The sequence below is a fragment of the Eimeria mitis genome, genomic scaffold, assembly GCF_000499745.2.
Source record: "Eimeria mitis Houghton genomic scaffold, Emh_scaff1605, whole genome shotgun sequence".
Lineage (NCBI taxonomy): Eukaryota > Apicomplexa > Conoidasida > Eucoccidiorida > Eimeriidae > Eimeria > Eimeria mitis.
Genome location: NW_024015073.1, coordinates 1 through 10,417, shown reverse-complemented (window position 1 = coordinate 10,417; position 10,417 = coordinate 1). Strand labels below are relative to the sequence as shown.

At 50.7% G+C, this 10,417-nt stretch overlaps 3 protein-coding genes across 3 annotated transcripts; 1 reads left to right on the top strand and 2 right to left on the bottom strand.

The window, feature by feature from the left end:
* Window positions 1-341: 341 nt before the first annotated feature.
* Window positions 342-1,127, bottom strand: EMH_0040390 (uncharacterized protein; the record flags this gene model as incomplete). The annotated part of the gene is made up of 1 exon (XM_038022326.1): window positions 342-1,127. One exon carries the CDS (start codon window positions 1,125-1,127, stop codon window positions 342-344), a length of 786 nt encoding a protein of 261 aa, XP_037878180.1.
* A 3,370-nt stretch (window positions 1,128-4,497) lies between these two features.
* EMH_0040380 (uncharacterized protein) lies at window positions 4,498-8,009 on the top strand (the record flags this gene model as incomplete). The annotated part of the gene is made up of 4 exons (XM_038022325.1): window positions 4,498-6,145; window positions 6,668-6,886; window positions 7,054-7,283; window positions 7,398-8,009. 4 exons carry the CDS (start codon window positions 4,498-4,500, stop codon window positions 8,007-8,009), a joined length of 2,709 nt encoding a protein of 902 aa, XP_037878179.1.
* A 1,071-nt stretch (window positions 8,010-9,080) lies between these two features.
* On the bottom strand, window positions 9,081-10,408 carry EMH_0040370 (uncharacterized protein; the record flags this gene model as incomplete). Its single annotated transcript, XM_038022324.1, has 3 exons — window positions 9,081-9,347; window positions 9,691-9,787; window positions 10,176-10,408. The coding sequence occupies 3 exons, from the start codon at window positions 10,406-10,408 to the stop codon at window positions 9,081-9,083; spliced, it is 597 nt and encodes a 198-aa protein (XP_037878178.1).
* Window positions 10,409-10,417: the final 9 nt, after the last annotated feature.

Here is a 10,417-nt window from a genome sequence, read left to right as displayed (position 1 = left end):
ACGTAAACCTGGAGCCTGGCGGATTGGTTAGAGGGTTGTCGGACCGCAGTTTTCCCGCCGAAATTGTCGATGCGGCTCCAGTCGCCGCCATGGGCCAAATCCCCTCATATCCCAGGTCGAACCCATCAACTGCTTCCATTTCAACCTGGACACAGAAGAGTGGAGAGGGAAGGGGTGCCTTCATGTGCCAATGTGCAGAAAAACAGGTGCACTGTGAGCTCCACGCTACAGGGCACACGTTGAATGTTCACAAGGAAAGTCAACAGCAGCTTGCTACGCAAAGGTCGAATGGCCAAGTATCACAATAGTTAGCAGCTTTTCAACAGTGGGCACCTCGTATGCTAACCTAGCGTATCACATACTTGCCGAAAGGTGAGCCTGAAACAATTGCCAACAATTCTTGCAGTGCCCAAGTTGCTCGCCTGCGATGATGGTCCATAAAGAAGAGGGATAAAGCCATAAAGAAGCCAAGAAGCCACCCCAGCTTTACTCTTCAGCGTAAAGATATCAACGGGAAGGCCCGAGTCCGGAGTGGCAGCAACTGATGCTGGAGCTGAATTCGTTTGTTCTGCTCGTGCCCACTCATAGCTAATTGAGTTGAAGCTGGAGACAGGGGGTGCCAGCGCAGAGTTTAAAGAAGATGAAATTCCGTTCGTCGCTTCGAATATCTTGGTGACTTCCAACGAGTAAGAGAGGAAAAGTAGGAGCATTGCAAGATAAAGCAGGGAAATAAAAAGCTGACCGAGAGGCTGTCTCTTCATGAGCAATTGCTGGACTTCTTCAACGTTCCTGGCGGACTCTTCAAAACGAATGGGGAATAGCTTTCTCCTGAACATATCCCTCCTTAAAAGTGAGGTTTGCCCCTGAAGCACGTTTCCAAGACCCATCTGATTCGGGTCTTTTAGCAGAAGCCGCTTCTCATGGTGTTTTTGTTTCGCCTTGTAGCCAATATCAATCAGTGCCTTTTTCTGCTCTGGTGTGTTGGAAGGACTTTCAAACCTCTTCTTCTCCCTAATTGCCGATGCAGCAGCTAAGTTGGCTTCGTTCTCCCATTGCTGCTGCTGCGTCAGCTGCCCTAACACACTTTCCAAACCACCTTGGAAGCGAACCCCTTTTTTCTGCTCCATTGTGGTTCTCTACGCGGAAAATAGCAATGATCACACGGGGAAACTCTTAAATTGACGTTGTTGGGAAGGTAATTGCTGCTAGGAGCGTCGATGGCATTATGCCGCCGGCAATTTCCGTCACTTCGGTGGTGACCTCCTTACATCCTTGCATCCACCGGTCCACTTCCAGAACTTTAGACACTCTGTAGACAAACATATATGTATAGAAATATTATACTAAGGAGGTTTCCCCAGACAATCCCAACGCAAAACCGTGGAGCTGTAGGCGAGGCACTGGACTGGTCAAGGCGCCGCGGGAGTGGAACACGACGTGTTGAGGAAAGCCAGACGGCATTTCATCGTGCTTTGAGTCAAAGAGTTTTTAGTACGTTCCTAAGTAAAGTAATATGAAGTAAAGTAATATGCAGCTTCCTGAGAGTGAGAAGTCGATAGCTGTACCGGACCGCCCGCCCATTCACTTCGCCCAGAGACTCTAGATGTGGGAATAGCCAATTGCTTGAAGGACCCAGTCCCCGTTCTGCAGCTCCTACGGCAATTTCTCGTCTTTCGAAATGTATGAATCTGTCTCGTAGAATTCTTGGAGAAGTTCTACGGGGCGCGGTGGGCATTCACCGGGTCGCCACGGCGGTCAGGTGGATGTGACTTCATTGAGACTTGCTCGATGCGAACTGCCCGTAGCCTTCCTGTAGCCGAGTTCCAGTACCTTTCCCACGCTAAAGCTGAGGGGCGCTGTGCAAGTAAGCCGTCAACCGGGGATCAGGTTGTGGAGAGTGCTGTCCTCCGAGTGCGAATGTTGACTCTTGTGCCTGGCACACGATGCGGGAACTTCGACGGGAAAAATTCGCTCTGCTGCCCTCAACAAAAGCGAGGCTCCTCATGATTATNATGATTATACACTAGGGACAGCTGTAGCTTTTTTGGCCTCTACCGGGAAGCCGCGGAACGACAACCTCCTCTCCAGTTCCCGACCTTATATGGCAGCCCAAGGGCTCGTTTGTTGTCGAAATTAAGCGGACATACCACTCCACCAACTAAGAACGGCCAGGCACCAGCACTCATAGAATCAAGAAAGAGCTATCAATCTGTCAGTCCTTCCCATGTCTGCGTCTGGTAAGTTTCCGCGTGTTGAGTCAAATTAAGCCGCGCGGGAGCAGTGGTTATGTTACACAGAGGACATACATTCCGTTACGTGACTCTTTCACAAACAGCTGCAGAAGACACACTTCCTTGATCTCCTGTAGTGCTCCCTACAAAGTGGTCTGCAGGCGTCCGTATTGCGAAATAACCTCAGTGTTCTTTTATTTTATGGGTTGCAGCTGCTCCTTCGTGACCCGTTGAATTTTGAAGCAAGGGCAGGTAGAAGCGTTATGCCCATGGAGCACAGAGTACCGTAGGGCTGTCTGACACCATCTGCAACGACAGAGCGTCCGACAGCAGTGAGATCAAACCAGGCCAATGAGATCCTCCCCCTGATTTCGAGGTTGCGTGGTTGATGGCTTAAAAATGTCGTTCATATTGCCTCTCAGCATGCTTCCATGTCTATGCCATTACAGCATTATAAAGCAAGCTTCGCGTTGTTTTCTTGACGCAAATTCTCCCCATGACGCACTTATTGACGAACCCAATCCCAGCACTGCGAATGTTGCAAACAAATGCCATAAGTCAGAGGCAAGCATTGCCACCTACTAACCTTGCACAGAAGGAATGCAATCAACCTGCAGAGATTGCTTACGCAGTTGCCGTGACTATGCGCAAGACTAGGTCTCTTTGTAGAGATAGCATGCTGTCCGAGGTGGCTGATATAGGCTGCAGCTAAACAAAAGACCTTTCTTGCTACAGCAATTTATTGTGCGGTGGGGCGCCGAAGTGCGGTGACGGAGTGCAGTGGAGGAACAAGTCTGCCCCATTCCTCAATTCATTGCTGCTTATTGTGAGATCACCCGTGTCAGAGCCTCACTCAGCCGTGAATAGTTCCCACAGCCCAACGAACGTCATCCTTGCGTTGTTTGCAGTGTCATCATGACAGAAAGTTTCACTCAAGGGTGAAATACCTGGCTGCCCAATGAGCCATTTTAAATTAATTAGCTTAGGTGTTAGGTGCATCTCTTGGCTTGTGCACAGATGAAATTGCGGCTCGTCCCCTTTCGTCTAGTGGACCGTTGTGGGTATTTCTTGTCAACTGCTGCATTGGGGTTCAGTTGAGCCTTTCAAATGTGCTGGGCGGCTCATCAAACTGCACCAGTGAGAACCCTCAATACGAACATAATGCGAAGAGCCCCCCATAACTTTTAGAGGGCCAAGCCAATGCAAGAAATATGTGAAACAACGTAGTGTGCTGTCGTGCGTACTCTCGTGCAGCAGGTACGTTCTGGCCTAGTCTAGCTTGACAAGCGCGCGGGAACTTTTTCCAAACAGCAGCATAGATGATTGCCACTATGACAGCGCATACAAGTTTCGTCTAGCGCTTTGGGAACGAACCTACGACGGTAGAACCGCAACCAGCGTCAGTGAAGGCACAGCGGAAAATCGTTTACATGAGTAAAGCTTCTGTGTTCCCCTCCACCCGAATAAAAGGCGTTTCCTGCCCTCTAAAATACCTCTATTCGAGAAGGCAGTCACCATGGATCAGCATGGCTTATAGGCAGACAGAAGCGGGTCGCGAGTAACCAAGGGCCCGGAGTGTCTCCTCATGCGGTTTTCCGGTGCCAAAGACATTGCAGTTTTGCGGCATTGGTAATCCCAAGAGCTTGAACTCAAAAGGGCTCTTAAAGCAAAAGCCCAGATAGATGGCGGAGATGCTGCGTGCATCTTTCACCGACCACCATCAGGTTTATGCGCGAATTACTGCTCGAGCACAAGCGTCACTTGACCACCTGCGAGTGTGAACGTCCCGACATGACTTTGAGCATTTCGCATTAGTGAAACTAAGATCAAACGAGTAGAAAGCAGACTAAAATGCGGGTGCCTACGAATTTGGTCTCAGAAAGGGCGCCGCACCGCACACGCGCCGGGACACCGGCTCCCGCGGTCGCTTCTTGCACGCGCCATGATTCTCTACATCTGCGGTGCTTCTGAAAATAAATTGGGCCGTTTATAATCGATTTGTTTTGCTAATTCGTATCTTCTTTTGCCACCTGTTTCTGTTTTTCTTCCCTGATTTGGCTTCTGCCATCCAAACACATACTACGCAAGCCACTGGTCTGCCAGTGGTCCCTCAGGTTGCCAGCCTGCACTTACGCGTGTTTCGTGGGTTATGCTTTCCACGTAGGCTTTCAATACACAAATATACAACTGAAACCATTCAAAATAATCAAAATAGTCTCTGAAGCGGCGAACTTCGAGCTGCATCCTTGTTTGTGTGCACGGCGAGATGGCGAACGCGCAGACACAGAAGACGGACATCCCCGAGTGCCTTGCGGCCCAAATTAAGGGTGATACTGGAAAATCTCTGGCAGACATTGAAAAGGAGTGGGCAACACAGCTAAATGCTAGGCACGACCAGCTGAAGTCCCTCGAGAGAGAGGGCCAAACAACTGTAGCGCGCTTTTTTCAGAAGGTCGCAGAGGACGGCGCAGATCGGGTGTTCTTGGTGTATGGAGGGGCGCTTGAAGGAAATGAAGATGGGGATAGCTTCACACAGTGCTGCACGAGGGTTTTGACTTATCGTCACGTAGACCATGCCAGCAACAGTGTCGCAGCGTGGGCAACTGAACTAGAGGGTAAAAAGCCTACCAAGTGTGGTTCTTGTAAGACCAAAGAACGTACTCAGTCATGCGCGGAATGCACGCGTAACTCTCGTGTGGTTGCCTTGATGATGCACAGCAGTCCAGAATACTTAATCGTGTTCTTTGGCCTCTTGAAGGCGGGCATAACTGTAGCTCTGTTGCATCCTCAGCTTCGAGGGTGTCTCTTGCGGAAGGCACTTATAGAGGCTAGCGCGGAGATGCTGATCTGCGACGACCTGACCCTCAGCTCAATGCGGACAGCATGGCTGAAGACATCGGGGGATGAACAGGACGCAGCGATCGCTGCGGTTCGCCGCGAAGATGAGGGCCAACCGGGATCCTACCCCTGCTCTGTGTACATCTGCGGACTCAAAGACGCGAAAGAGTCTCACGGGGAGCACAACCTGATCCCCCAAGTGCACAGCATCGTAAAGGAATTTCTAACGGATGAAGAGGTAGCCCACCAACGCGAGAACACGGAAACAAGGCCCAAAGATGGACAGCACAGATGCAAGCCCTCTGGATTCCCTCTTCTTTTGAAGGAGTCGCTGCGCAAGCTGCTAGGATCCCGTTCCGAGCGGCCCGCTGCGTCAGGTACACACTGCTCTGGCATGTCCCTGCCATGTTGCTGCCTATATACCGCCGACCTTGAAGGGCACTTGCGTGCAACGTGGGTTTCCAACAGCCGCATCCTTTCAGCGGGTTTTTGCTGGCAGCAAGCTGTGAATCTGACTGACTCCGACCGCCTCTTGCTGGGAGTACAGCTGTCCCACGAGGTGGGGCTCCACGCCCTAGCAGCTGCAATTGCTTGTAAGGGGGCCTTGTTGCTGCGGTCTCGGAGCAGCTTGCTAAGTCTGTGGCCCGATGTTAAAGCCATGGATGCCACTGTTCTCTGGCACACGGGGATGATGTGGTCCAGGCTGCTGAAGGCCCACGAAAGCTTCCATGGAGGAGACGAAACGCAGCGTCTGGGCTCTTGGAGTGGCAATCCGCAGCTGCGAGCAAGCATAGGAACGGGACTGTCTGGGGCGCTTTGGCCTGTGGTGAAGAAGGTTTTCAACATTCCCCGCATTCTCGACTTTTACTCTCCGCGGAATCTTCAAACTCCGCAAATCCTCTTCAATGCTTGGAACGTCCCAGGAGCGTGCGCTTTTGTCCCGGAATTCGCCTGGAACTCTAAGGAGCTTGAAAGGATTGTGGAGTTCAATGAGGAAAAAGAGGAAGTCTACAGGCACCCAACGACGAAGAGGGGCAAAGAAGCTACTAGAGAAGAAAAAACGCTTCTTCAGAGAGGTCAGTGAATGGGTTCATATACAGGGATACTTGCTTTTGAGGTCAGCCGAGTGCCGCTGACCTCAAAAGCGTGTATATATGTATGTATGTATGTATGTATATGTATGTATTGTATATGTATGTATGCATATGTATGTATATGTATGCATATGTATGTATGCATATGTATGTATATGCATGTATGTATATGTATGTATATGCATATGTGCATATGAATGCATATGCATATGTGTGTATGTATACGTATGCATATGTATACATATGTATATATATGTAAGCATACGTATATGTATGTATATGTGTATATGTATATGTGTATGTGTATACATGTATATGTATGTATGCATATGTATGTATGCATATGTATGCATGTATGTATGCATACATACGTATGTTTATGTATTCATGTACATGCATGTATGCATGTAAGCTGCATCTAGTTTTGCGCGTATATGTATGCGAAATTGGAGTGGTTTCCCGCACCCATCGTATGCGTACAATTCTCAAACGCTTTTTGCTCAGGCGAGCTGGTGTCGCATATAGACCCTGAACACGGCCTGTGCCTCTTCACAAGCGAAGGAGAAACTGAGCAATTTCTGTACAGAGACCTCCTCGAAGGAGGGGACATCTGGTGCCGATCAGGGGACATAATAGAGAGAGACGCCGCCGGGTTCCTCTATCTCTCCAAACGCATCGGCAAGTTCACTGCACCAGAATTTCTATCGTTTTCCGTGTTCAGCGGTGCTGTATTGCTCCACAAGTACATTGTGCCACGCAAAGAACTACTCCCATTTTGTGAAGATTTTCTTTCTCGGTGTAGTGAAGTCGCTCAGGGTCTTGCCGTCGAGTTGTATTCCTCATATTCATGCGTAAGGATTAGAGCTCGCATTTGCTTTATTGTTTTACAGGGCCCAGCTTCTTCATAGACGGAGAGGCGGCGCCGTTGCGTGAACTGGCAGAGTCGCTTGTACACGAGCCCGGTGTTCGGGGTGCATGCGTCGAAGGGCTACACGTGTTTGCGAAAAAGGAGGCAGCGCAAGAAGGAACAGTCGAAACAGAGTTGAAAAAGCAGCAAGAAGGATGGCCAGGAACAACCTTCGAACTGTTGCAGACGGGCCAACGGCGCCACAGGCTCAAGGTAAGCACTCTCAATTCCGTGAATTGAGTCCCAGGTCCGAAGGTTTGTGTGTACGCTATAGTGGGAGCTAAGTTGCCGAAGTGCGCTTCTATTTTCTGTATCGTGTCTTCTCAGTGCCTCGTTGCTTGCATTCATGCGAAGCTAGAGGTAAACGAAACAGACGCAAATAAAGCAAGCGGCAGCAAGGCGCCTGGCTGTGGGGCCCTAGACCTCGATGATAAGCTCGTAGTGCTGGGTGAAGAAAAAGAGGTACGTGGCTGGAAAAGGCAAGAAGGGGCGCAAGATCTCGAGGAAGGCTTGGCCATGATTACAGTCAGGGCTTTTCTGCGAAGAATCCGCAGCAGCCTTGATCGCGGCGTCCACTTGGCCATCCGCCCGAAAGTCTTGATGCTCTGCCTCTCCACGTGCTGCAACGAGGACTGCGAGCACAAGCAGGAGGGAAGCACATGCAATTCGTGCAACTCCAAGATGGACCAGAAAGTGTGCCAATGCGCTTGCGGGTGCTGCTGGGGCTGTGAGCAGTGTTTCTGCAGCCGGGAGAGCCTGCAGGGCCTCTGCGACCTCGTAGCCAGCCAGGACTGCTCTCAAGGAATTGCTTGTAAGAGAGGGTGCAAGCGTTGTTGCTTCCTTTTCTACGCCGACTCAAATGGAGATGCTTTCGTCCCCCTCACGAAGGAGAGCTTCAAAGACTTCGTGTGCGAAAGCTACCCGAACTTCGGCATCTAAGAAACGAGACTGTCCCCCCCCTACGGCGTGGTGTTATGCGGCATGCGTTAGGAGGGGCAGCTTTCCTCTCTATGGCATATGGAGCTTCTCAGCTTTCCTATCTATGGCATATGGAGCTTCTTAGCGGAATTTCGATATTGCGAAGAGTTAAATGCGCGTTGTTTCGTTTGCATGAGAATCAGCCCAGCATAAATTTAAGGATGGACCAGACCCTAAAATTTATGCCTATATATGCTTCTATGTAGGCTGTTTCCCGGATACCTATGTTTGTTTACTTATTGTCCATGTTCGTCAATGTTACCTTTGCTTGACACCGTTCGCGCCATTTGTACCGTACTGTAAAGGTATGAATAGGCGCTGTAGATGTTTGGAGAGGCAGACGTTGGCACATCTGCCTGCATCCTTCAACTAAACAGGCAGCGACCCCCAAGCCACATGCACAGTGGGTGGTTTCGACCGACTTGCACTCGTTTCCGCAAGTTGGAAAATCAACTTCACACAACATATATGTACAGTTTGTTCCATGCAACGTATTACCGGCCGCTAGGAAATGCTCGCAGGGAGAGTAAAGAGGCAGGTAGATAGCTAGAGCCTAGCTAGGCTAGTTGCGCAGTGCTGTCGAACTTGACAAGCGATTGGAAGTTCTGTCAGGTTTGAGCTGGAATCTGCCCTTCTACAAAGATACACTTGTAGCAGAGCTGGAATCTGCCCTTCTACAAAGATACACTTGTAGCAGAGCCACTCGCCGCCGATTCAATGCTGCCTAGAAGGAGATGCTGAGATGCGTTGGGGATGCCGATACATACCAATATCCCTCTAGACAACTACCCTGGTTGCTTGCGGTACAGCACCCGCGGAGCACTGCAGAAGCGGAACTGATGCACAGGCTGTCTGATAGGAGGGGAACTAACACCTGTCCCACTACTCAGCTGGTGCTGCAAGCATTGCGGGAGCTCGGTTGAAACATCGGTAAACTATCGGCGCACTATACACGCTGTAAAATGCAGATACGGGTACACATCTCGCTCATATGAGGTACGAGTTTCCATCGGGGGGCGTAGGGTAAACGCCTCACAAGAAAAACTTTGTCTCTCTCAAGATTGTGCGCTGGAGGATGTTGGCTTTGATGCCTACCTTCATACGCCAATGCTGCCATTTTCGCTGGTGCTCGGCCTCTCGCTGCCACAGCAGCCTGCGCTGTTGCGGCGACAGCAACAGTTCTTGCTGCTGCTGCAGAGAAACCACGCCTCTCACTCTCCCCAGCTGCCTTTGCAGCTTGTGCTGCTTGCAAACAGCCAAGGACCACTTGCGGCTGGCCAATGCATGTTGAGGTAAAGCCTGCACGCCGCTCCGCACGTACTTAACACTACACTCATATGCCACCGTGAATACCAGTGTGATCGCGTTGTTGTGGAAACTTGCTACTGCAAGTATCCACGACACGATCAAAATATCGTATTATTGCAGAGACTTGGTAATGCAAGTATCCACAACAGCACGATTTGTTTGGACGCGCTGTTGTTCGGTGTGCGCCATCAACTAAGCATCAGCAATACTCACAGGGGAGCCGCAAAGAAACCAGCAAGAACACCACAGCAGGAACCGAATGAGCGCAAGCACAGCAGCAGAAATAGCGACAGGACCAGCATGAGCATGACCGCCAGGGACATGTGCACCTTACCCCAGCCATGTCCTCCAAGACACACTGCTCAGCCAACTTTGGCTCAAGCCGACGCAGGCGCTGCCGACAAAAGATGGCATGAGACCGATGCAGAACCCTGAACCAAATAAGAATACCGAACATCTCAACCCTAAACTCTGAACTTCCACNAGGTAGTGGACGTATACCGTGGAGTCTACCCAAATGCCTACTCCTGCCCCCCAAACCCTGAGACTGAACGCAAAACACTCCAACGCACTCTTGGCCGTTCGGAAGCAGCAAATGTCCCTCGTCAGTAACCCGTGCAAGACGCCATCCTCTGCAGACAGATAGCCGCCGCCCTAAAGCCCTAAACCCTAAACCCAACGCGAAACCCTAGGTCCTGCGTCCCTGCTCGTGGAGGCGTCTCCCGGAATTCTGAGTCTTCCGCTGAGGGAACACTTGCTGCACTGTGCTTATCTATCTGCATTTTCCACAAGCACACAGCACATCTTGCGCGGCCTTACCTCGCTTTTAGAATTGCCTCCAGCTTCTGCTGCTCTGATGCTACCGTCGTTGCGTCTCCATCGTCGCTGCTGCAGTCCTCCCACTCGCTCTCTTCATCCAGTGTCAGTTCTGCGCCGTCCGCACTTTCTGTTGGTCCGGCACGCATCTCCGCGTCGACGGCAGTGTCCCTAACGCTCTCGGGTGCCTGCAACTGTGGGGCTTTGGGATCAGGCAGACGATCCAGAAGCTGCATGGACAAAAA